The sequence below is a fragment of the Staurois parvus genome, unplaced genomic scaffold (genome assembly GCF_062004578.1).
Source record: "Staurois parvus isolate SC_StPar_1 unplaced genomic scaffold, SC_StPar_1.0 ptg001265l, whole genome shotgun sequence".
Classification (NCBI taxonomy): domain Eukaryota; kingdom Metazoa; phylum Chordata; class Amphibia; order Anura; family Ranidae; genus Staurois; species Staurois parvus.
The window spans coordinates 475,103-503,052 of NW_028319061.1; the positions used below are offsets into that span (position 1 = coordinate 475,103).

General features: G+C 45.8%; 1 protein-coding gene across 1 annotated transcript; it reads left to right on the forward strand.

Annotated features, from left to right (window-relative positions):
- The first annotated feature begins 152 nt into the window (after window positions 1-152).
- Window positions 153-27,941, forward strand: LOC149437716 (uncharacterized). The gene is made up of 5 exons (XM_089660707.1): window positions 153-189; window positions 11,720-12,013; window positions 19,926-20,093; window positions 22,989-23,038; window positions 26,064-27,941. The coding sequence occupies exons 1-5, from the start codon at window positions 153-155 to the stop codon at window positions 26,376-26,378; spliced, it is 864 nt and encodes a 287-aa protein (XP_089516833.1). The 3' UTR covers window positions 26,379-27,941.
- Window positions 27,942-27,950: the final 9 nt, after the last annotated feature.

A 27,950-nucleotide genomic window follows, 5' to 3' on the forward strand; every position in this document is an offset into this window, starting at 1 on the left:
TGAAATTAAAATTTTCCATCTTCTAAGCTGTTTGTTCTTACATTACAGGTCACTCTTCACCGAAATACCATGAAGCAACATGTGGTCTGCTCAGTGGGCGGAGTCCAGTGCTTGGATGACATCTGACAAGGGCGCTGGTTCCACTTTTAGCGATGGCTTCAACGATGCTGCTCCTGAGTCTGATCGCAGGTACGTTGGCTGTGGTTAGAAAAGCCCAATGGTGGGGACCACCATAATCCGCCATAATCTAAGGACCTCTTTTGTCTTTGATAATGAGTTCTAAGACTTTGCGTAACCATGGTCCGTGGTTTGGTGTGTTGGCTATTTTTGAACTTAAGTCAGCTTTTTTTTTGTTTTAGAATAAGTCTACCAGAAAATACAAAATTTCTTTGTTGTGTAACATGAGAGTTTTCAGCAAATGGAAATTTCTTGGTTGGATTTCGTCCAGCTTGGTTTTAGTGTGAACACACGATGCCGTGTCTGTTTGAAGCGTGTCATGTGAGCGTCCTGTACAGGCAGCAGGACAAAAACTTGTAAAAGTGACTTGGACCCCCTACAAGGGTCATGTTGTTCATATGTCCAGGTTCAGGTTTAATACACTACAGTAGTGGGAGTGAAGAAATCTTCCAGGAAAAGTGACACAATGAATTGGGTGGATGAGGGTAAGACTAATGCAGGCCATACGCGGGTCAAATTCCGAAAGAATTCTCTTTCGAAAATCATAACTAAGAATTTTTGTTCAAATTTACCATCGGGGCCGATTTTTGCGCGGCCGTCGAATTTGAGTGACCGGGCATGTTGGAAATTTTTTTAAAAACGAACAGATTTCGAATCAGCGATGGGAGAATCGTGTGAGAAATATAATTGAAAAAAAAAAAAGGAGCATGAGCTGTGACCTGGAAAGAAAAGAAGATTCCCAGCCATGAAAATTGAAATGAATTTGAAGGCTTGTTTCGTTGAATTTTGATATCAATAGTGGCACCATCGGGTTACAAAATGCACGACATTTCCAATTTTCTAAAGACATTTTTTTTCTGGTGGGGGTTGGTTATTTATTTATGTGTTCAGAAGATTTGTTCAGAATTTGACCCACGTATGGCCTGCCTAGGTTTTGGACCAAACATAGAAACAGAAACGGCAGAAAAGGACTGAGTGGTCCATTGAGTCTGCCCATTTTATTTATATTTTTTCTTGGGGGGGTTGTTGTTCTTTTGTGTGTTCAGAAAATTTGTTCAGAATTAGACCCATGTATGGCCTGCCTAGGTTTTGGACCAAACATAGAAACATAGAAAAGTAACGGCAGAAAAGGACTGAGTGGTCCATCGAGTCTGCCCATTTTATTTATATTTTTTCGGGGGGGGGGGGATTATTTTTTTTGTTTGTATGTTTTTTTTGTATTGGTTATTTTTTTCTGGGGGGGTTGGTTTTTAATTTTTTTTCTTTGTTAACTTTTTGTCTGAATATAGATCTACCCACATGGAAGAAAAATATATTTGAAATATATTTTAAAAATATTCTTCCCAAATATATTGACATATATTTGAAATACTATATTTTTCGGCCGTATTCAATAGATTTCAATATATATATAATCTGAAGAATAAAATATATATTTTTAAAAATATTTTTCATATATTTAAAAAAAAAACGCATTTCAACATACAGTATATATATATATATATATATATACACACTGTATGTTGAAATGCGTTTTTTTACAAAATATATGAAAAATATTTTTAAAAATATATATTTTATTCTTCAGATTATTTTTAACATACAAAAAAGTCATTTTATATATATATATATATACCTTAGATTGTACACCCCTAGAGGGTTAGGGACTGATGTGAATGCACAATATATATATATGTAAAAGCGCTACGTAAACTGACGGGTATGATAAGACCTTTTTGATTAAAGAAAGAAATTCGATTAGTATTAAAGATAGGGAGACGTTTCTTGGAAATAGAAAGGCTCATTTGGGATTTGAAAATAATGTACCCTTTATTACCAACTATAATATGCAATATAAGAATATTGAACGAATTTTTAAAAAATATTGGCCCATTTTGTTAAAAGATGATATATTAAATTAATTTTTACCTAAAACCCCTAAATTCATTTATAGGAAAAATAAGTCTCTTAGGATGAGATTGGCCCGAAATGTCATCGAACCCCCAAAAAAGTTCGATCTGTTTCCAAATTTAAATGGTTTTTTTCCTTGTAGGAAGTGTAAAGTTTGTAGGACTATAAAGGTTGGTAATAATAAAAAAAGAAAGTCATTCTGTTCCTCATTTTCTAAAAAAGAATATGATATTAAATCCCTGATTACATGTAATTCCACACATGTGATTTACGCTCTAGAATGCCCGTGTCATTTGAGATATATTGGGAGAACTGGGAGATGTTTAAAAACAAGAATAGGCGAACATATAAGAAACATAGTAAAAGGATTTGATAAACAAAGTGTATCCAAACATTTCAAATTGGTACATAATTGTGATCCGAGCTTACTTACCTTTTATGGGATTGAGATGGTAAAACCCCATTGGAGGGGCTCGGATTTGGTTAATGAGATTTCCAAAAAAGAGATGTTTTGGATTTATGAATTAAATTCTTTGCAACCATTTGGGTTAAATGTCGATATAGATTTGAATTGTTTTCTCACAAATTTTTAAAAAAATTTTTTAATTATTTTAAATATATTTCTATGTAGGTAACTGTTTTAAGACGATATATGGGAGATTGTATGTTTTTTGTATAATTTCTGTATTATTTTTGTATTATTACTAGAGTTCCCCTTTATTTGTGTTTAATGTGTTACTGGCCCTTTAAATCCCCTTTCTGAGATACAGCCTTGGAGGGTACTGGCCCGTTAATGTATTTATTTATTTATTTTATTTATTATTATTGTTTTTTCTTTAAAACTTCCTCTTTATTTTGTTTTCTTTTTTATAAGTTTTTATTTTTGTTTGCTTGTGATGGCAAATATATTGTATACATTGTATACCCTCTGTGGACTCCTGTCATCCATGGGGCGGCTTGCCTGCGTGATTCCCCATTGATGTCAGCTGTTCGTTTCCTGTGAAGTGAATATTTAATGAGGTTGAGACGTCTCACATCCATCCGCTCCGTGAGGACGTCGATGACGAAACGCGTAGGGCGGAGCTTGATTGATGTGACGTCATTACGTTTTTGGCTGCCAGCTACTGTGCATGTGCTGAGTAGCCAGGCTCGTTTTATGTGATTGCTGTCATGCTGTTGATGCTGGTGTCGGCTGGGACACCTCTTGAGTAAGTGCAATGAGTACCTAATAAAGGAATTGGCTTTTATAATATTGCACCATGAAGTCTTTCTGTTTCTCTCGAGTGCCTGGCATTTCCCCCCATGGATACGATTGAAGGTGGTCTCTTTCTTTTGGAGAAGTGGATTTTCGATTAATTGCAAAGTTTTTTCATCCTGTTATTTGATCTATGAGGATCGGTGTGTTGCAGAGTTTCGTTTCTGAAAATATATCTATGGATGATCTGCCATTATATTATCAAGGTTTTTTTGGTGAAATTTTTCATATATACTGAATGTTGCATTGCATTTTATTACAAAATATATGAAAAAAATTGTTTAAAAAATATATTTTTTTTTTAAATATATTCTTCAGATTATTTCTAACATATAAAAAAGTAATTTTAACATAGGTTTTTACATACATTTGTAAATGCGTTCCAAAAATTTAGTTTTGTATTTTTTAAGACATACAGTATATTTGAAAATGTATTTTTTTAAATATTTTTAATATATTTTGTAATAAATCGCAATTCAACATACAGTATATATATATTGAACTTTTTATATATTTTTATATATATATATATATATATATATATATATATATATATATACACAGTTGTGTTGAAAATACTAGCAGTCAGACATCACTAACCGGATCAATCACTGTTTTTGGTGGAAATGATATTTCTACATGGCAGATAATTTCCTATCAGGTGTAGTAGAGTCATAGAAATCCAACAGACCCGACAGTCATGACATGCATGCTGCTGATTCTGTGTCATTGAATCACTCATTGAAAGGGGCGTGTTCACAATAATAGCCGTGTGGAGTTCTATTAGTGACGTCATTCATTCTTTGATAAACAGGTGGCAATGATTGCCCTTATTTAAGGAAGGAAGGCAGCAAATGTTGGACATGCTGGTTACAGTGCATTTCTCTCTGAAATTCTGAGGAAAATGGGTCGTTCCAGACATTGTTCAGAAGAACAGCGTACCTTGATTAAAGTTGATTGGAGAGGGGAAAACATATAAAGAAGTGCAGAAAATGATCGGCTGCTCAGCTAAAATGATGGCAAATGCTTTACAATGGCAACCAAAACCTGAAAGACGCGGAAGAAAGCGAAAAACTACCATTGGAATGGATAGAAGAATAGCCAAAATGGGGCGGACTCAGCCAACAATCAGCTCCAGGAAGATGAAAGAAGGTGTGACGTTCCCTGTGAGGACTCAGCCAACAATCAGCTCCAGGAAGATGAAAGCAGGTGTGACGTTCCCTATGAGGACTGTTACAATTAGAAGACGCCGATGTGAAGCCAAGCTATCTGCAAGAAGTCCCCGCAAAGTCCCACTGTTGGGAAAAAGACATGTGCTGAAGAGGTTACAATCTGCCAAAGAGCACATTGACCGGCCTAAAGAGAAATGGCGCAACATTTTGTGGACTGATGAAAGTAAGATTGTTCTTTTTGGGTCTAGTGGGCGGAGACAGTTTGTCAGATGACCCCAAACACTGAATTCAAGCCACAGTAGACTGTGAAGACCGTGAAGCATGGTGGTGCAAGCATCATGATATGGGGATGTTTCTCATACTACGGTGTTGGGCCTATTTATCGCATATCAGGGATCATGGATCAGTTTGAATCCATCAGAATACTTGAAGAGGTCATGCTGCCTTATGCTGAAGAGGAAATGCCCTTGAAATGGGTGTTCCAACAAGACAACGACCCCAAACACACCAGTAAACGTGCAACATCTTGGTTCCAGACCAACAAGATGGACGTTATGGAGTGGCCAGCCCAATCCCCGGATCTTCATCCAATAGAAAACTTGTGGGGTGACATCAAAAAGGCCGTTTCTGAGGCCAAACCAAGAAATAGAGAAGAACTGTGGAATGTGGTCCAATCATCCTGGGCTGGAATACCTGATCACAGGGGCCAGAAGTTGGGGGACTCCATGCAACACAGATGTACAGCAGTTCTCAGAAACAGTGCGACTACAACCAAATATTCATGAAGTCATTCAAAGGAAAGCAAAATCTTCAAACATTTCTCAGTTTATATAGTGAATGTTGGAGTTTGTAAAGAAGAATACAAACACGGCCATTTTTTTGAACCGTCTAATATTCACTTTTCTTCCATTTTTTTTAGAGGAACAACACAAATTTGATGTATTTTTCTTCATGTTGTGATTTGGAATAGAATGTGTCGTGTTCCCAATGCATTTGTGTGGATGGAAATAAAAGGATTAGAAGGATTTTCAGCTTTACTCACTTTTTTCAACACACTGATATTATTGTGAACACAACTGTATATATATATATATATATATATATATATATATATTTATTTTTTTTTTTTATTATATCTTTTATTAATTTTTACTACAAAAATACCCATTATTTCAAACAATTCAGCACACATTTTCACATAAATTTCCCCTGCCCATATACCATTTTCTTTCCTCCTATATACCTCGGTCTATATTTACCTCCCTCTTCTCATGCCTCCTCTCTCTCTTTCCCTCCTTCTCAGACACTACTACCACTCGATTAATCTCTCCCTACTCTTTACTCTTTATACTCCGACCACTTCCAAATATCTTTTCTGAATTTTTCCATTTTATCTTCCTCCATGTGATATAACTCCTCCATCTTACATAGTTAGTCTGGCTGAAAAAAGACAAAAGTCCATCCAGTTCTACCATTAAAAAAAAAAGAAAAAAAAAAGTTATAATCCTAAATCCACAGTTGATCCAGAGGAAGGCAAAAAAAACAGCAAAGCACGATGTAATTTGCTCCTGCAGGGAAAATAATTCCATACATATTCAACTCTATTTATCCGATCCTTTATTTTTGGGGGCTCTTGGACTGGCCAGAGTTTGGGAATAAATCCTTGAATAAATGATATAATACTCTATTCTTATATTGTTTTACTGAAATCTCAGATTTATGGAATAAACAATCCCACGGGTCCTTCCGTATGGTAATCCCCGATATCTCCTGTATATACTGGATTATTTCTTACCAAAACTTTTGTATTTTAGGACATTCCCATCATATACAGTTGCAAGAAAAAGTATGTGAACCCCTTGGGATTCCGTGGAGTTTTGCATGAATTGGGCATAAAATGTGCTCTGAACGTCATCTAAGTCACAACAATAGAAGAACACAGTCTGCTGAACATAATACTACACAAACATTAGATGTTGCCATGGTTTCATTGCACATAACATGTAAACATTCACAGTGCAGGGAGGAAAAAGTATGTGAACCTTTGGACTTAATAACTGGTTGACCCTCCTTTGGCAGCAATAACCTCAACCAAACGTTTCCTGTAGTTGCAGATCAGACCTGCACAACGATCTTCACAAAACTGTTTCAGTGTAGCAATATTCTTGGGATGTCTGGTGTGAATCGCTCTCTTAAGGTCATGCCACAGAATTTCAATGGGGTTGAGGTCAGGACTCTGACTGGGCCACTCCAGAAGGCGTATTCTGTGCTGTTGCAGCCATTGTTTTGTTGAATGACTTGTATGCTTTGGGTCATTGTCCTGTTGCATCACCCATCCTCTGTGGAGCTTCAGTTGGTGGACAGATGGTCGTACGTTTTCCTGCAAAATGTCTTGATAAACTCTGGAATTCATTTTCCCATCAATGACAACAATCCGTCCAGCCCTGAGGCAGCAAAGCAGCCCCAAACCATGATGCTCCCTCCGCCATGTTTCACAGTGGGGATGAGGTTTTGATGTTGGTGTGCTGTGCCTTTTTTTCTCCACACATAGTGTTGTGTGTTCTTCCCAAACAACTCAATCTTGGTGTCATCTGTCCACAGTATATTCTGCCAGTAGTGCTGTGGAACATCCAGGTGCTCTTTTTCAAACTTCAAACGTGCTGCAATCTTCTTTTTGGACTGCAATGGCTTCCTCCGTGGTGTCCTCCCATGTACTCCATTCTTGTTTAATGTTTTCCTGATTGTAGATGTGTCAACAAAAATGTTAGCATGTGCCAGAGATTTCTGTAGGTCTTTAGCTGACACTCTGGGATTCTTCTTTACCTCATGCAGCATTCTGCGCTGGGCTCTTGCAGTCATTTTTACAGGACGACCACGCCTAGGGAGAGTAGCAACAGTGCTAAACTTTCTCCATTTGTAGACAGTCTGTCTTACCGTGGACACATGAACATCAAGGCTCAAGGAGATACTTTTGTAACCCTTTCCAGCTTCATGCAAGTCAACAATTCTTGATGGTAGGTCTTCTGAGAGCTCTTTTCTGCGAGGCATGGTTCACATCAGACAGTGCTTCTTGAAACCAGTAAACCCAAAACAGGTGTCAGCAACACATCCAATATCATCACACTGATTGGAGTCAAGGTTGGCTCACTCCTGGCTCCAATTAGCTCTGGGAGAAGTCATTAAGCTAGGGCCTCACATACTTTTTCCTCCCTGCACTGTGAATGTTTACATGTTATGTGCAATTAAACCATGGCAACATCTAATGTTTGTGTAGTATTATGTTCAGCAGACTGTGTTCTTCTATTGTTGTGACTTAGATGACGTTCAGAGCACATTTTATGCCCAATTCATGCAAAACTCCACAGAATCCCAAGGGGTTCACATACTTTTTCTTGCAACTGTACGTGCCATCGTTCCCTTGGTCCCACACCCCCTCCAACATAAAGATGAAACTTCTGACTATTGTTTATGTGCAATACTAGGTGCTCTGGTACCACATCTCTGGGGTGGAGTCCATTGATTCTCCGATAGAAAGATGGTGTGACGGGAGTGACTTTTGGGGGTGGGGGGACCTCTGTGTCAGCTCATGTTCCCCTCATTATGTTTAATTCACCCTGTGCCTGTTAAGGGGTGCAGGGTGTGAATGTGAATGTCCTAGTATTGTGTATTGGTGTGTTGTCCTTTGTTCTCGGCCATGTGGCTGTCCATTGTCCTTTGCCATGTGCTGTAGCCCTTCCCACTGATGGGGCGGGCTGATGATGTGTTTCCTGTTCCTGGTTGTGTTTCCCCGCCCTGTGTATATAACTTGTTGTTTGTGTAAAAATAAAGGAGTTGACTTCCTGTTTTAAGAAGAGTCGGGTGCTGTCTATTTCCTGAGGGATTTCAAGGGTGTGGTTCGTGGATTTGTGTTCGGACAGGGAAGCTGCGGTATAACGAAATATACCCAAGTGTGGTCTGGGGTCCGGTTCTGTTACAGATGGCCAAGTCAGATGATCCACCAAGATCTCTCTAAGGCCTCGTTCACACCATACATTCATAGAAATTGATGGGAAAACCATGCAGACTTCAGTTGCAGAGACACAGGTTTACATATACGTAGTTACATAGATAGTCTGGCAGTGGGAATGTGGAGGAACGCAGTTCCGGAACCCCCATCCCTTGATGTATGTAATGACAAGGGGTAATGAGGTGTGCTGGAGGATCTATAGTTGCTAGGGGACCTACCCTTGAGGGAGAGGTCTAATGTTGTTGGCTTCTGGAGGGTCTAACGATGTTGGCTGCTTGGAGATCTATTGTTGCTGGTGGGGTCTGTTGTTGCTGGGGTGGATCTATTTTTGCTGGGGGTTCTATTGTAATGACAAGGGGTAATGAGGTGTGCTGGAGGATCTATAGTAGCTAGGGGAGGTCAGTTGTTGCTCGACTTGACCTACCCTTGAGACAGAGGTCTATTGTTGTTGGCTTCTGGAGAGTCTAATGATGTTGGCTGCTGGGAGATCTATTGTGGCTGGTGGGGGTCTATTGTTGCTGGGGTGGATCTATTTTTGCTGGGGGTTCTATTGTAATGACAAGGGGTAATGAGGTGTGCTGGAGGATCTATAGTTGCTAGGGGGTCTGTTGCTGCTTGATGGGATCTACCCTTGAGGGAGAGGTCTAATGACGTTGGCTGCTGGGAGATCTATTGTTGCTGGTGGGGGTCTGGTGTTGCTGGGGTGGATCCGGGGGTTCTATTGATGAAAGTGGGGGGTGTATTGATGCTCGCTGCAGGGGAACTATTATCAATAACACATTTCATACACTTTATTTAGTACTACAATATGATACTTGGTTCTGTATTCTCTAAAAGTATTCTCTAAAAGGGCCGGTACTGGTAGGTGGATAGAGGGTGGAACTAAGAGACAGTGCTTGAAGGTGGGTAGGGGGTGGAGTCAAGGACTGACTCAACAGGCAGAGTTCCTGCACCTATTCTTTGAGAAAAAAAAGCCCTGCTTTGAGCCCTTGCAGAACGTGTGCAGAAAAACTCACATCTCTGCACATGGTGCGAACGAGGCCCGAGTCATTTTGGTTCACCAAGATCTCTTTGCAACTGTAAAGATGGCCAAGTCAGTTGATTCACAAAGATCCCTCTGCTGCCGTAGAGACATCTAAATTAGTAGATCCTCCAAGATCTCTAAACAACTGTCAAGATGGCCAAGTCAGTAGATTTCACCAAGATCCCTCTGCTGCTCTAAATTATTAGATCCTCCAAGATGTCCAAGTCATTTGGTTCACCAAGATCTCTAAACAACTGTAAAGATGGTCCAAATCAGTAGATTTCACCAAGATCTCTGTACAGTTATAAAGATGTTTGAGTCATTTGGTCCTACGGGATCTCTCTGCAACTGTAAAGATGGCCAAGTCAGATTATTCACAAAGATCCCTCTGCTGCTGCAAAGACATCCAAGATCCTCCAAGATCTCTAAACAACTGTTAAAACATCGGAGTCATTTGGTCCATCAAGATCTCTAAGTAACTGTTAAGATGTCCAAGTCATTTGGTCCACCAAGATCTCTCTGCAACTGTAAGGCCAAATCAATTGATTCACTAAGATCTCTCCACTGATGTAAAAATGTCTAAATTATTTGGTCCACAAAGATCTCTAAGCAACTGTAAAGATGTCCGAGTCAGTAGATTTCACCAAGATCTCTCTACAGCTATAAAGATGTTTAGAGTCATTTGGTCCTTCAGGATCTCTCTGCAACTGTAAAGATGGCCAAGTCAGTTGATTCACAAAGATCCCTCTGCTGCTGTAAAGACATCTAATTTATTAGATCCTCCAGGATCTCTAAACAACTGTTAAGATGGCCAAGTCATTTGGTTCACCAAGATCTCTCTGCAACTGTAAGGCCAAGTCAGTTGATTCATTAAGATCTCTCTGCTACTGTAAACATGTCTAAATTATTTGGTCCACAAAGATCTCTAAGCAACTGTTGAGATGTCCAAGTCATTTGGTTCACCAAGATCTCTCTACAGCTATAAAGATGTTTGAGTCATTTGGTCCACCAGGATCTCTCTGCAAATGTAAAGATGGCCAAGTCAGATGATTCACAAAGATCCCTCTGCTGCCGTAGAGACATCTAAATTAGTAGATCCTCCAAGATCTCTAAACAACTGTTAAAACATCGGAGTCATTTGGTCAACCAAGATCTCTAAGCAACTGTTAAGATGTCCAAGTCATTTGGTTCACCTAGATCTCTAAACAACTGTAAAGATGGCCATGTCAGTAGATTTCACCAAGATCTCTGTACAGCCATAAAGATGTTTGAGTCATTTGGTCCACTAAGATCTTTAAGAAACTGTAAAGATGGCAGAGTCATGTACTCAGTCTGGGATGACTCTTGTAGGTTCATTGGAGGGAGCAGCTGCTGCGTGTTGCAGATGATGGTCTGGTCTCCATTATTGATGCCACTACCATTGTCTCCACTTTGGGCATTTGGATTTTGAGTAGAGGGGATGCTGCCATTAACTTCGTTACCTCTAGGTCGATTATTCCTCTCTTTTGCTTACATAAGAAGTCACACAAATTGTACAAAGATGAATTTTGGGGAAAACAAGGTCTCATGTTGCCTCAAACAGTAATGACCAGTATCAATAATCCGACAGAGGAAATAGATTGCAGTTCTTGTGAACAGATATTTGGCCATTTTTTCCCTATATAGTGCAGTTTATTCAGCCTGGTGAGTCTGGGACTAGATTGTCAGCTCCTGTAATTAAAACAACAAGACATTCTGTAAAAACAGGCCTCAGGTTTTATCCTTTACAATCTTGGTCTTGAGTTCCTAACCACAGAAACATGCTTGACGTTTCCTTAAAGCCCAACTCCAGCCCCGCTCCCTTCCTTTCAGGCCCCCTTCTTTTTTTTAAGTCCTTTGGTCCATTCATGTAGTAGAACAGGTCCTCTTCCTCCTTCTTCTTCCAATGGTGGGCAGGTCCTGAATGCTGTGGAGAGACATGCCACATAATAGTTGTTCTTTCGTCAGAACTCCCCTGTAAGTCCGGTGTGGCCCAGGGGGCAGGTCCATGACAACATAACTCTGTTCCACGAGGTTTTCCTTGTATTCGTTCATAGATCTTGCTCCATGTTTCTGAGGAATATCTTACAAGCTTCGAAAGTAAGCAATTAATAAATATATAATACCAGGACAGTGAACGTTCTTTGTCCCCCCAGGTGTCGGCACGGTGACGGTGATCCAGCATCCTCCATTCCTTCACCTGTCTGCTGGTGACACGGCCCGGATGTCCTGTGATGTCAGTGATGTCACAGGGGGGGAGACTGTGAACTATTCCTGGAACTTGCAAGGATCTTGGGAACATCTGGAGAACTCCTCCCGGGTGATGGTCACCATGAACTCTCTCATTATCTCCTCTGTCACCCCCAATGACTCCGGACTTTACATCTGCTCAGTGCGGGACAAGAACCTTCATCCATACAGGGGGAATGGGACACATCTGTCTGTCACAGGTGAGGAACAATCATTTCAGTCATTGTCTAATAATAACCAACCATTCACATTGTCCACACCCCCAAGCAGCTTACATTCCACCCCCCCCCCTCGAGACACGCACTATTATTAGACATTTATATAGCTCTGACATATACCGCAGCGCTGTACAGAGAACACTGAGCCAGTCACATCAGTCTCTGTGCCAGAGGAGCTTACACTCTAATGTCCCCTCCCCTACAGTCCCATCAGTCTCCGTACCAGAGGAACTTACACTCTAATGTCCCCTCCCCTACAGTCCCATCCGTCTCCGTACCAGAGGAGCTTACACTCTAATATCCCCTCCCCCACACACATCGATCTCTGTACCAGAGGAGCTTACACTCTAATGTCCCCTCCCCCACAGTCACATCAGTCTCTGCACCAGAGGAGCTTACGCTCTAATGTCCCCTCCCCCACAGTCACATCAGTCTCTGTACCAGAGGAGCTTACACTCTGCACCAGAGAGGTTGTGCTGCAGGTGCTCTCCCTCTCCAGGCACTAGGGGGCCAGGCCTGCTCGCCTGGCCCCAGAAACATGGCCTCTTCTGGGCTAGGCTCAGACCATGCTCCCCCTGAGGGACCCAGCTTGCCTTCCCATACTTTACCAGCACCTGAAGACCTTGGCTGTGGCCCTAAAAGTGGGGAATCCCTCCCTGTCTTTAGAGAGCGGGTTGCTGATTATCTGGTGAGAATCGCAAAGGAGGAGGAAAAGTTGGTGAGTCTGAAAACTGACTACAAGAAAAAGAAAGTTCTCCATGACAAGTCATGGAGCAGCAAGAGGCAGAGCATGAAGCCGGAGATGAAGGGTTTGGAGGTCGCCATCAAGAAGCAGCAGAATCTGGTAAAGACGCTGAAGGAGAAGAGCGGAGCTTTCAGAGAAAAGTTCCGGAATGAGGAACGGTTCAGGAAAATGAAAGGAGACTCCGGTAAGGATTCAGCATCGGCGGTGGCAGTACGGGTGGAGAGTGAGGAGGGGGTCCTGGATGCTGCCCCTGCTATCCCATCCACCTCAGGATCTGCTTCCCTGGAGGAAATGTCAGCCTCTGCCCCCCTCCCTCCACAGCAAGCTGGAGGAACAGCACAGGAGGTAGAGGAATATGGTGGAGGGCTGCTAAAGTACATTGAGGAATTGGAGTCTTCCCTAATTGGAAGAACTTTCCGCTTTTCTGAGGACTCTGAGGATGAAGATGACGGTGAGGACTCTGTACCTGGTCCTGTAAAGGAGAAAAAAACAGAAAAGCCACGCTTTATTAAAAGTGCCAGTTTGGACTCCAGTGTGGACAGCCATGTGCACTGCAGTGTTTTGGAGGGAAATCCTCCTGTGTGTGCACAGAGCTCTGCAGGGAAGATGGCTGCTGTGCCTGCAGGACTGCACTCTGCTGGGACTGAGGACTCTGATACCAGGAACCCTGGGACTGTGGACTCTGCTGGGGGGAAGGTAAAGGGGGGATCTGAGACTATTGCTGGACAACCTCTGCTGATGGCTGCAAATGCAGCAGAAAATGGTGGGAGGGAAATTGTCAGCAGCACTCTGAAAGGGGTTGCTGAAACCCAGGGGAGAGTGACCAGGAGTGGAAGGCTTTTGCCTAAGAGGAGTATGTTGGGGGAGGGGGAGACAGGAGCATCTGGTGTGAGTGGGTCTGCTGGGAGCAGTAGTGCCACGAGTGAAAGGAAACATATGGATGATAAGAGTGCTTGCAATGCTGGAAAGGGGAATGCCTGTGTGTTGGTGGATGGAGGGACTGCTGCTGCCTCTGATGGTGGTCTGCAGAGCGGGGGCTCTGAGGTTCCTGCAACCAATGGGCGGGGTGCAGCTTTAAGGTCCACTACAACTAATGCTGCAAATAAGACCTATGCTGGGGCTCTGGCTGGGAGGAGGGGGTCACATCATACTGTCAGCTCTGGGGGGAGGTCTGCTGCAGGTCTGCCATCTGCACCCCTGTCCTTCAGGAGGAGGAATTTGGTGCAGCTCAGATGGGAAGGTGGGGGTGCTCCCCCGGTCAGGATGTCGGTGGTGGACAGGATTTTGGAGATGGGGTTTAGGGCGGATGACATCTTCGCCTTGATCAGCCCTGTAGGATCCTATGACTATGACTTGTCCTTTGTGCGCCCCGAGTCTCTGGATATATTCTGGGAGAAGTATGAACACATGTATAAGGGTCTGCCGGAGTGGAGGGGACTCGTCCCAAAGGTTGTCTCACGCCAACCTCTAGTGAAGACGGTCACCATTCTAGTACGGAATGAGTCCATTCCTTCGGCTGACTTGGCTGTCTGGCTGAGGAGATTTGGGGAGCTACTTGCACCCCTGAAGAAGATTGTGGATGAGAGAGGGATATGGACTGGTGGGTGGTCGGTGCAGATGAGGTTGTATGTGTGTGGGAATGTGGTCCAGCATCTGCCCTCCTCAGCCTTCATTGGGAAGGACAGGATTGTGGTGTTCTACCCTGGACAGCCCAAGCTCTGCAATAAATGCGGTTCTCGGGGTCACTTCGCCTCCTCATGTCCAGAGATGAAGTGCTCTCTATGTCAGGATCTGGGGCACCTGGCTAAGGATTGTAATATCATCAGGTGCAATCTGTGTGATAAGGTTGGCCATTCCTACAACCGGTGCCCTGAGGCCATGCACAACCAGTCAGCTTTGGTGGAAGAGTTTTTTCGTCTGGACATGGAGGAGGCAGAGGAGAGGGAGGCTGTGCCAGGGGTCCCCAATGTCTCTGTCCCTGTGGTCCCAGTGTCTGATGGTCCCTCTAATGTGTCATCTCCGTGTGTTGTGCCCCCTGAGTCAGTGTCCGTGGATGTTGTGTCTGATCCTCCTGTGTCAGTTTCCCCAGAGGTAGTGGGGGCTGTGGAGGGAACTGGACCAATGTGTATGGTTGCACCGACCCCCCCTCCCCGGCGTCAGAGGGTCAGAGCGCGTGAGGCGCTGGGAGGTGGAGTGAATGATGGTGGGGGTGTTGGGGTGAAGGTTGGGGGGACTGCTGTGGTGAGTGGAGAGAGTGGGGTGGATGATGGTGGAAGGGAAGGGGAGGGGGCTTTGCGGGCCGGTTTATCAAATGATGATATGGAGTGGTTGGAGGCAAAAAGGAAGTCTGGGAAGAAGAAGCGGAAGAAGGATGTGCCTGTACCTGACCCTGGGAGGGTGGAGGTGTCAAACACATTTGAAGTGTTATCTGAGGTGGAGGATGAGGGATCTTCAGGGGATGAGTCTCTGGTTTCCATGGAGGAGGAAACACAGAGGACTATGAAGCGTGTAGGGTCTCCAAGTAGGGAGGGGGGTAAGCAGGCTAAGAAACGGGTACCTCGATCATCCTGATGGCGGTTCCCACTCCTTTGAAGGTGGCGACCATTAATGTCGCCAGCATAAAATCAGTAAGTGCTCGTAACATGGCCTTATTTTTGCTCAGCAGGTTTGATGCTGACATTTTCTTTTTGCAAGAGACCAGGTTGTCCAGTTTGGGGGATGTTCATATGGCGAAGAAGGAGTGGAGGCGCGGCCCCTCCTTCTGGTCTCTTGCGGCCGAGCCTTACACTGGAGTTGCGGTACTTTTTTCCGGCATGGTAACCTGTCGGCGGATTATTGAGGTAGAAATGGGGAGATGCATGGTCTTAGACGTCTCCATGGGGGGGCAGGACCTGCGCCTGATTAACATCTATGGGCCCCAGACAAAATGGGACAGGAAATGCCTCTTCATGAAGATCAAGCCTTTCCTTTTTACAGCCCAGCAAGTTGTCTTCGGTGGTGACTTTAACACCGTCACTAGGACTAAGGACAGGAGAGGGACCGGAGTCAGGCTGGACTGTGACGGGGTTTTTTTAAACAAAATAGCTAGAGAGGCAGGTCTGGTTGATGTGCACATTCATTGCTGCCCAGACGACACGGGATTCACTTTTCAGCGAGGTTCCAGTCAGAGTAGAATAGATAGGTTTTTTTTAAAGGGGAACTCCGCCTTCTCGGCACCAGTGTGTCAGGCGGTAGAGTTTTCCGATCACTGTATTCTGTCTGTGACTCTGAGTGGCCCCGATACACCACCTAAGGGGAGGGGTACCTGGAAGCTGAATTCGGCACTCCTGGACGATGAGAAGGTGAGTCAATCCTTTGAGGATTTTTTTCAGGCACAGGTATCAATCATGGACGTTTGCAGCAGTAAGTCCGAGTGGTGGGAGCTTACAAAACGAAGGATCGTTGGGTTTTTCAAGGCCATAGGAAGGAATAAACAGCTTGATAAGTATGTCACCTACCAGCGTCTGCGGAGGAAGCTCGATCGGCTTGTCTCGAATAATGGGGATCCAGAAGCGATCTCTGAGGTCAAACTCTTGCTCAGGCAGTGTCAATATGACAGGCATGCCTCTTTGGTTCTGGAAAGGGATTATGGGAAGTATCACTCGCCTGACCCTTACCAGAACTGCAAACAAGGTAGAGCAGTTAAGTCAGTTGTAGGCCTGGTTGACAGTACGGGTTCCCTGACAAAGTCCAAGTCAGGGATCCTGGAAACCTCCAGGTCATATTATGCTGACCTCCTGGGTAGGAGGGACCTCGATCGAGCGAGCATGTCGGGTTTTCTGGACTCTACTCCAGGACTGGGAAATGGCAGTTCTCTTGTGAGTTTGACAGAGGACATCACGGCAGATGAGGTGGTGAAAGCTATTGATCAGCTTGCAATGAAGAAGTCGCCTGGGCCAGACGGATTGACAGCCGAGTTTTATAGGCACTTTAAGGTGACTCTGGCCCCATATTTGGTGGAGGTGTTTAATGGCTGTCTGAGAGAGGGTTCGCTCTCTCCCTCCATGCGACAATCTGCAGTGATTCTTCTGTCAAAGGGTAAGGATTCCTCGAGAATTGAGAATTGGCGGCCCATTAGCCTTCTCAATGTTGATAGGAAGATATTGGCAAAAATTATTTTCTGGCGTTTATCGTCTGTTGCGGGCAATTTACTTTCTCGCCATCAGCACTGTTCGGTTCAGGGAAGAAGCACTTTTTCAGCGGTGTTAGCTGTCCGGGAGGCCCTGGAGCGGTGCAGGGCTGCAGGCTGGGGAAAGTTCCTGCTGGCATTGGATCAGGCCAAAGCTTTTGATCGAGTCAATCATGAGTACCTATGGCTGCTTCTTGGCAAGTATGGCCTGGAGGGGGGCTTTATCGATTGGCTAAAGACCTTATACAGAGGGGCTGAAAGCTTCATGCTTGTGAATGGTTGGATTGGACGACCCTTTGAGGTTGGCTCAGGTGTGCGTCAGGGGTGTCCTTTGAGTCCTCTGCTATATGCGTTTGTAATCGATCCCTTCATTCGGAGGTTAGAGAGCGGACCGTTGTGTGGAGTTCCTTTGGGCATTCCTGGGGAGCCCCCTCTGAGGGTCGTGGCCTATGCTGATGACGTGTCTGTTTTCATCTCCGGGACGCAGGAGGCAGAGGAGGTGGTCTCGGTGATGGAACGGTATGCTGAGGCATCTGGCTCAAAGATCAATCAGGATAAGAGTGAGGTTTTCTGGATGGGAGAGGAAGGCGAAGGCTTTACCCTTCCGGACGCCTTCCCAGAGCCCCAGCAGGAAATTAAAGTATTAGGCATCAGATTTGGTCCCGGTGATTACGGCCTTGCAAATTGGGTAAGCAGGCTACAAGATGCCGATGCCAAGGTGGCCAGCTGGAAGGATTGGAAACTCTCTTACAGGGAAAGGATTGACCTGATTAAAACTTACCTGATCCCGGTATTTCTGTATGTCAGCTTTGTCTGTGTTTTGCCAGTGTCTCTCTATGCGAGGATCTACAGTTGTTTCTTCCAGCTGTTATGGGGGCACAAACTGAACCTCATTAAGAGGTCTGTAACCTACCTTCCCAGGCGGATGGGTGGCCTAGGTATGGTCAACCCGGTGGTTTTCTTTTCTCTGATGTTTTTGAAACATAATTTTGGTAGCATGCTGGCAGAGGAACCGCCTGGGTGGGTTGGTATTTTTCAGTCCTGGTTTAGGCCTTTTCTACGGAGCTGGGAGAATGGTGGGCCAGTGAAAAGCCTGAGGGTCCAACATGGTAAGCTCCCGGCTTATGTTGCCCCGTGTCTGAAAATGCTTCGGCAATGGCGAGTGACGGCGGAGGAAATTAAATCTCTTCCTAGGAAGGCCCTGGAGAGGAGGGTTGTTGAATCTGCCTTTAGCGAGCCATTGGCCTTGAGGGATTGCCCAGGCCCGGTTATGAGGGAGGGTCTGCGTTTGATGAATCTGGAGAGAATCCCTTTAAAGTTTCGGGATTTGGCCTGGCTCTCGTTCCATGGCAGACTCTATGTGAAGGGCAACCTGAAGCATCGCTCTGCGGAGAACCGTGGTTGTCCAAGAGTGGAGTGCGGTGGGGTGGAGGAGACGATGGACCATTTCTTGCTTCAGTGCCCCTTCAATATAGAAGTCTACAAGCGGGTGGGTGGGGCTCTGGGGATCCCTTTCCTTTCCCGCTTGAGTTACGCGGAGTGGTCTTACGGTGCCTTTCAGACTCACCGGGATTTTGATTTTGAGACACTTTTTCTAGTTAGCTTAGTAGTCCGTTACCACACGTGGAATGCACGGTGTCAGGTTTCCATTCGCAAAAAAGTCCTTCCTGTCGAGGTGGTGGTGAACAACATTCTGGGTGAGGTTGGGAAGATTCGGGGTCTTGAGAAGGACAGGTGGCGGCCGGGAGCCTGGACAAAGGCGTGGAGGAATGTCAGGTCCCCGTAGCTGCTGTCTGTCAGTCTCTGGGGGCGTGGCTTCTCTTTCTGTCCTTTCACGTCCCCTAGATTTTGTAACATCAGATTTTTGAAGAAAGGCTGCATGCATGGGATTGATGTATGGAATGAATGTGTGGGGTGAATGTGTGGGATCAATGTATGGGATCAGTGTATGGGGTGAATGTTTAATCGTTTCTTAGCCTGAGGGGGTGTTTAGGTGACGGTCAGGATTTGTTATTTTGCTGAAGTAAGCTGGTTTTGTTTAAAAATACATATTTTTATTCTGTATATATGTAAATATGATTTTTATGATGTTTTTTGTTTGCAAGATTTTAATAAACAAAAAATTTACACTCTAATGTCACCTCCTCCAGAGTCCCATCGGTCTCTGTATCAGAGGAGCTGACACTCTAATGTCCCCTCCCCCACAGTCACATCAGTCTCTGCACCAGAGGAGCTTACGCTCTAATGTCCCCTCCCCCACAGTCACATCAGTCTCTGCACCAGAGGAGCTTACGCTCTAATGTCCCCTCCCCCACAGTCACATCAGTCTCTGTACCAGAGGAGCTTACACTCTAATGTCCCCTCCCCCACAGTCCCATCAGTCTCTGTACCAGAGGAGCTTACACTCTAATGTCCCTTCCCCCACAGTCCCATCAGTCTCTGTACCAGAGGAGCTGACACTCTAATGTCCCCTCCCCCGCAGTCACATCAGTCTTTGTACAGAGGAGCTTACGCTCTAATGTCCCCTCCCCCACAGTCACATCAGTCTCTGTACCAGAGGAGCTTACACTCTAATGTCCCCTCCCCCACAGTCACATCAGTCTTTGTACAGAGGAGCTTACGCTCTAATGTCCCCTCCTCCACAATCACATCAGTCTCTGCTCCAGAGGAGCTTACACTCTAATGTCCCCTCCCCCACAGTCACATCAGTCTCTGCTCCAGAGACTGTGAACTACTTCCAGCATAATATTGTTCAAGTCCCATTTCGGCCTTTTCTGCCTCCCGATACAGACAATTACGGTTGGACCAATCTAAATTACAACCAATCGGTTCGGGAATCGATGGAAGAACAGAGTCCAGTCTCTGCAGGACCGCCATGCCAACCACTCAGCTCAGCTCCGGCAATCTCACATTCAGATAACAAATAATGGCATCCGTTTATATTATAATTAATGCATTCAAATGTTTTATTTCCCACCTAGCATTAACCCCCCCGGTCACATCGAACATCACCCCGCATGGCACCCCGAACATCACCCCGCATGGAGGGGAATCGTCCAATAATAATCGTCACTACCTGTACTCTCTGATACCCCTCATCCTCCTCTGCCTGGTGTTCATCCTGTACCGGCGAAGTGCGGCTAGAAAAGGTGAGGAAGACGAATTCTTCATGTCGGACGATTTATACATCAAAAACAGTCCAGAATGTTTGTGCAGATATCACATTGGATACCCCGCCTCCCAGGGGTCCAAATGAGGACAGAGAGGATTTGGGGGTTATTTTATTTTTATAAATATTACAATTATACCAATAACAATGACTTCTGAAATGAGTTCATAGCTCTTTGCTGATAATAATAGAAGTCGAGGTTTCCATTGCATTAGTGTTACATTTTCTCATGCAGGCCCGGACTGGCCATAGGACACAGCGGGCGTTTGCCAGTGAGCTGGGGCCACCTGGATAGGAGGGGCGGCTGGGCGGTACATAGAGGAACCAGACTGTGCATTTCTCAATTCTTCTATGTGCCGCCCGGCCGCCCCTCCTATCTACTGCTGCCCTGGGTTCCTGTATACTCCCCCCACAGTCATCCCCCCCATCTCCCACAGAGTTGCCACCATGTTCCCCCCTCCCTGTAGCTGCTGCAGGGGATCTGTCAGGATAGACTGTCCCCAGAGCCGACAGTTCCCCCACCCCCATCACCACTACCACAGACAGGGGAGGAGAGAGAAAGCTGGTTCTGACCTCCCCCCACCCTCTCCTCCTGTGTCTGCCTCGCCCAGACTCCCCGCCAGCCTTGTGTCTTCTCTCCCCCCTTCTTTCTTTCTCTCTTCTTCTCTTTCTTTCTGGCCACAGGTTGAGCACCCCTGGTCCAAGGAGTCTTCTAGTCTGCTGTTTTATTTGACTTATGCAGGCCATAGACGGGTCGAAAATCGGCCATTTATTAAAAAAATGAAAAATCAGTCATTCGATCAACCGACGTTACCACCAACGGTAAACAAATTGGCCGATTTTCATCCCGTCTACGGCCGGCATTTAATTACTTCTGTCCCTTGCGGAGAGCTCTGCTATTGCATTTGACATGAAAAAGTCTTGCGGTTGCAACAATGTATCAATTTGTATCCATTTCGTATACAGATGGTTTTATTCGGATACAAATAGATACATTGTTGCAACCGCAATACTTTCATATAAAATATAATAGCGGACTGGAATTCTTCTTCTTCTTATTATTATTTTTTCTTCTTTGTTTTCTTCTTATTATTATTCTTTTTCTTATTATTATTATTATTCTTTTTCTTCTCTCTTCTTCTTCTTCTTATTTTTTTCTTCTTCTTTTTCTTATTATTAATCTTTTTCTTCTAATTCTTTTTCTTATTCTTTTTCTTTTTATTATTATTATTATTATTCTTTTTCTTCTTATTATTATTATTCTTTTTCTTCTTATTATTATTATTATTCTTTTTCTTCCTATTATTCTTCTTATTATTATTCTTCTTGCAGGTCACAGCTCATGCGCAGGTATTGTACCGGTAAAACGATAGGCCGAGTTGCCCATCATTGCTGGGAAAATCATCCGATTGTCAAAATCGGCTGTGAATTTTCCAACTTTACCAATAAAAAAAATGTGCCAAAACCTTGAAAAACGGCCGACCAATTAACCCACTAACGGTGCAAAAATCGGCCAATTTCCGACCTGTCTATGGCCTGCATTAGGGTGTCCTGTACACTATCCCTCTCTCCCAAAATTTTCCACTGTTGTGATCAATAAACCTTTTTTTGTTCATTCTAAAGATGACTGGCACCCATTTTTCTACGCTGTCCACCACCCACCATGCCTAGCAACCTGCACCCTGTGGTGAAATATCAGCCTTCCTCGTCTCTGGGGGTAACTACCATGCTTTCGGTGTTCAGGGGTGGGGGGGGCGTTACATGTACATACTGTAAAATACATTTTTAAAACATATAACTATTTTTTACATGTAGCACTACCCTCTTGGGGGCCACTGTGTTTCTAGGTCCCCCTAAGCTGCGCACAGCCAGGCAACACGGATTTTCCACACTTGCATCCACAGACAGGGAACAGTCCATGAGCTTGGAATTATGGGATGTCCAACGTAACTGAATCAATGCTCGGGGACAACTCACTTCCTATTTACAGAGACAGATCCTGGACTGTTCTGCTCCTTGGAAGCCATCAGTCATTGATGATCAGTAGCAACTGCCCCTTCATGGGTAGGGACTCTCAGACCCTCTGAAAGGTAGCTTAGCTTCTTGTAAACTACATGCAGAGATGTCTCCTCTCCCCCGTAGATCTGCCCCCAGCTCCACAGCCTGCAGACAATACCAGCCCTCCTGGCTGCTCTGTGATCTCCCAGGACAAGGATAAAGGATTGAGCCCAGCGCTGTCCTTTGAAAGCTTGCTACATGTGGCTGTCTCTCCCCTTTTGAATCTGTGGGTGTGCTGATGTACTCACTCTATCCTCCATGCTCCCACTGCTCCAGGCCTTGCTGAATGGACCCTCCTGAGCCAGCCCCTCCCTTAGACCTAGGGGATCCCTCCCAGGCCACCGACAGTCTTCCCAGCACTCCATCTTCCACCCGCCTTCTCTGCCAGCCTGATTCTCCCCTATTTATGGGTTGGTCTCACCACTCTACCAGGGCCTCCAAACCTGGGATTGGCCAGACTCCCATATATATGCAGATCAGGTCTCCGACCCTTCTGCCAACTGGCTTCTGGAAGGTTCTATGGTCCTCCAGAGCTAGGTGGAGGCGATAGTGTCCCAACCTGTTAAGTCATCCAGCCTGACCTGCAGTAACCCCGACCTCAATCAGAGACTCACAGTTACCATGAGTCCTACACAATAAATTTGCCAACACTAGAGGGTGCTACATATAAAAAAAAACCCCAAGGTGCCTTTACTATATATGAATTTTTGTATTATGATTTTATACGAGTGCTATTTATGTACTTTGTCATTTATTTAGAAACGTTATTCCTTGTTAGTGACATTTTCAGTCTTACCCTTTATATTTATTCCCACAGGAGCCCAGACTCCATCCACTGAGAGGAGAGATGGACAGACGTGTGCACAGGTTAGTGGCAGAGCTCTTACCCTCAGATATACCATATATTGAACTAAACTTGCTTCTGCAGTAAATCACATGACTGTGGAAGGCCTGTAAAGATATGTAATAAAAATCACAGATATACTACAGAAACAAAATCCACAGTTAGTTTTAAAATCCAGAAATGCTACGAATGTCTGAAGAGTCCTCCACTCTGCTGACCCCTGTCCTCTGCCCTGCTTCCCCGGGCCTCTGCCCTGCTGACCCGGTCCTCTGCCCTGCTGACCCGGTCCTCTGCCCTGCTGACCCGGTCCTCTGCCCTGCTGACCCGGTCCTCCGCCTTGCTGACCCCGGGCCTCTGCCCTGCTTCCCCGGTCACCTGCCCTGCTGACCCGGTCCTCCACCCTGCTGACCCCTGTCCTCTGCCCTGTCAGACGTGACTCCTGTTATCCGCCCTGTTGACACCATTTCCGAACAGTGGATCGCTTGGTGGAACGTACGTCGTCATGTTACTTCCAGTCCAGTGATCCTGCTCTGTTTTATACTGCTGAGAGCTCTGCTGAGTGCCCTGCCAACAGTGTCCCCTGTCCTCCGCCCTGCTGCCCCAGTCCCCTGCCTTGTCAGAAGTGACCCCATCCTCCACTCTGCTGACCCCTGTCCTCCACTCTGCTGACCCGGTCCTCTGCCCTGCTGACCCCTGTCCTCTGCCCTGTCAGACGTGACTCCTGTCCTCTGCCCTGTCAGACGTGACTCCTGTCCTCTGCCCTGTCAGACGTGACTCCTGTCCTCTGCCCTGTTGAGCCCTGTCATCCGCCCTGTGGACACCATTTCCAAACAGTGGAGCACTTGGTGGAACGTACTTCGTCATGTTACTTCCAGTCCAATGATCCTGCTCTGTTTTATACTGCTGAGAGCTCTGCTGAGTGCTCTGTCAACAGTGTCCCCTTTTGCCTCCGCCCTGCTGCCCCGGTCCTCTGCCTTGTCAGAAGTGACCGCTGTCCTCCACCCTGCTTACCCCTGTCTTCCACCCTGCTGCCCCGGTCCTCCATCCTGCTCACCCGGTCCTCCGCCCTGGTGACCCCTGTCCTCTGCCCTGCTGACCCCTGTCCTCTGCCCTGTCAGTTGTGACCCCTGTCCTCTGCCCTGCTGACCCCTGTTCTCCGCCCTGTCAGTTGTGACCCCTGTCCTCTGCCCTGCTGACCCCTGTTCTCTGCCCTATCAGTTGTGACTCCTGTCCTCCACCCTGTTGACAGCATTTAGAAATGGTGGAATGTGCGTCATTCTGTTACTTCCAGTCCGGTGATCCTGCTCTGTTTTATACTGTTTGAGAGAGGTCCCACATGAGAAACACAAGTCCCAGCAGTCCTAGGAGTGGTGCTGCACAAAAGGAGTGGTCCTAGAAGAATACAAGCCCCAGCAACACTAAGACAACTATCAAACACATATGACTCTTATCTCATATTTAAGAGTCCACAACCATTGCTGAGTGAGTGGGGACATTGGAGGGGAGAAGGGGGACAGGAGTCAGCATGGCAGCAACAGTGGTCTGCAGGGCAGAAGACAGGGGTCAGCAGAGTCGTGGATAGGGGTCAACAGGGCAGAGGACAGGGATCAACAGGGCGGAGGACAGGGATCAACAGGGCAGAGGACAGGGATCAACAGGGCTGAGGACAGGAGTCACTGCTGACAGGTCAGAGGACAGTGGTCAGCATGGCGGAGGACCGGGGTCAGCAGGGCGTAGGACTGGGGTCACAGCTAACAGGGCAGAGGAGGGGTCCCAGTGAAGGAATACTACCCCCAGCAACACCAGGACAACTGAATATCAAGAACATACAACTCTTATCTCATATGTAAGAGTCCACAACTGTTGGTGAGTGAGTGGGGACATTGGAGGGGAGAAGGGGGACAGAGGCCAGCAGAGTGAAGCACAAGGGTCAGCATGGCAGCATACAGGGGTCAGCAGAGTCGTGGATAGGGATCAACAGGGTGGAAGACAGGGATCAACAGGGCGGAGGACAGGAGTCAGCATGGTGGAGGACAGGGCAGAGGACATTGGTCAGCAGAGCTGAGGACTGGGGTCAGCAGGGCGGAGGACCAGGGTCACACTTAACAGGGCAGAGGAGGGGTCTCAGTGGAGGAATACAAGCCCCAGCAACACCAGGACAACTGAATATCAAGCACATATGACTCTTGTCTTATATGTAAGAGTCCACAACCAATGGTGAGTGAGTGGGGACATTGGAGGGGAGAAGGGGGACAGGGGCCAGCAGGGTGAAAAACGGGTCTGCATGGCAGAAGACAGGGGTCAGCAGAGTCATGGATAGGGGTCAACAGGGCGGAGGACAGGAGTCAGCAGGATGTAGGACCGGGGTCACAGCTAACAGGGAAGAGGAGTGGTCCCAGTTGAGGAATACAAACCCCAGCAACACCAGGACAACTGAATATCAAGCACATACGACTCATATTTAAGAGTCCACAACCATTGTTGAGTGAGTGGGGACATTGGAGGGGAGAAGGGGGCAGGGGCCAGCAGGGTGAAGCACAGGGGTCTGCAGGGCAGAAGACAGGGGTCACCAGTCATGGATAGGGGTCAACAGGGCAGAGGACAGGGATCAACAGGGCGGAGGACAGGGCAGAGGACAGTGGTCAGCAGAGCGGAGGACCGGGGTCAGCAGGGCACAGGACCAGGGTCACAGCTAACAGGGCAGAGGAGGGGTCTCAATGAAGGAATACTACCCCCAGCAACACCAGGACAACTGAATATCAAGCACATATGACTCTTGTCTCATATGTAAGAGTCCACAACTGTTGGTGAGTGAGTGGGGACATTGGAGGGGCAAAGGGGGACAGGGGCCAGCAGGGTGAAGCACAGGGGTCAGCATGGCAGCATACAGGGGTCTGCAGGGCAGAAGACAGGGGTCAGCAGAGTCATGGATACGGGTCAACAGGGCGGAGGACAGCGGTCACCAGGGTGAAGGACCGGGGTCAGTAGGGTGGAGGACCATCTACACAAGCCCTTAATATTGGCTCTCTCTTGCTTTGGCCTCCCTAGGAGAACGATGACGGGGATCTCCATTATTCCGCCATTTTGCATCAACCAGCCGGCAGACAGAGGAGGGAGGAGAGAATTGGGAAGACAAGGACTGAAGGGGTAGAGTATGCTCCAGTGAGAATCGCAACTCCTCACCGCCATTTCACACGCGACTCCATAGACAAGGACTTGGGCAACGTGTGTTATGCTTCCCTGAGGACCTCCGCACCGGATACCAGATCCCTGGAACAGAGTGCCACTTACCCCCAACGGGAACAATCTGCCCACCTACCTCACACAGACCAGAGACCACAGTCCTGGCAAAGAGCGAATTAAACCAAATTCGGCTTCTGGTCCACTGCCAGCTGTCCTCGATTTCTAAGGAACTGACCCAGTCTAGAAGGATTTTTACTCCTGGAAATTTTTTACATAAAACTTTCAAACAATCAGCAATTTTCACCCTCTGATTCTGTGGTAGATCCACGTCTTTTCATGGTGATGACCACGGATTGGATGTGTTCACCAATGGGAGAGCAACGTGTGAAATAGGAAGTATTTGTATTTCCAGTCTCATGCCTGAACAACAATCTGTATATAGACTGCTGGGGGAAAAACGCACACGTAAAAAATGTTCTTGTATGAATTTTTCGGTCCATAGATAAACTTTGGATCTGACATCTGTGGGATCATATATGTGTGGGATCTAACATCTGTGGAATCATATATGTGTGGGATATAACATCTGTGGGATCATATCTGTGTGGGATCTAACATCTGTGGGATCATATATGTGTGGGATCTAACATATGTGGGATCATATATGTGTGGGATCTAACATCTGTGGGATCATATATGTGTGGAATCTAACATCTGTGGGATCATATATGTGTGGGATCTAATATCTGTGGGATCATATATGTGTGGGATCTAACATCTGTGGGATCTAATATCTGTGGGATCATATATGTGTGGAATCTAACATCTGTGGGATCATATATGTGTGGAATCTAACATCTGTGGGATCATATAGGTGTGGGATCTAACATCTGTGGGATCATATATGTGTGGGATCTAACATCTGTGGGATCTAATATCTGTGGGATCATATATGTGTGGAATCTAACATCTGTGGGATCATATATGTGTGGGATCTAACATCTGTGGGATCATATATGTGTGGGATCCAACATCTGTGGGATCTAACATCTGTGGGATCTAATATCTATGGGATGATATACATGTGGAATCTAACATCTGTGGGATCATATTATTGTGGGATCTAACATCTGTGGGATCATATATGTGTGGGATTTGACATCTGTGGGCTCTGACATCTGTGGGATCATATATGTGTGGAATCTAACATCTGTGGGATCATATATGTGTGGGATCTAACATCTGTGGGATCATATATGTGTGGGATCTAACATCTGTGGGATCATATATGTGTGGGATTTAACATCTGTGGGATCATATATGTGTGGGATCTAACATCTGTGGGATCATATATGTGTGGGATCTAACATCTGTGGGATCATATATGTGTGGGATTTGACATCTGTGGGCTCTGACATCTGTGGGATCATATATGTGTGGGATTTGACATCTGTGGGCTCTGACATCTGTGGGATCATATATGTGTGGGATTTGAAATCTGTTGGCTCTGACATCTGTGGGATCATATATGTGTGGGCTCTGACATCTGTGGGATCATATATGTGTGGGCTCTGACATCTGTGGGATCATATATGTGTGGGCTCTGACATCTGTGGGATCTAATATGTGTGGGCTCTGACATCTGTGGGATCATATATGATTGGGATCTAACATCTGTGGAGGCAAGTGATATTTGAATGATATACTGTTCAGCTTTAAATTAAAATGTATAGTGGTTTTGTATTTCTTTTT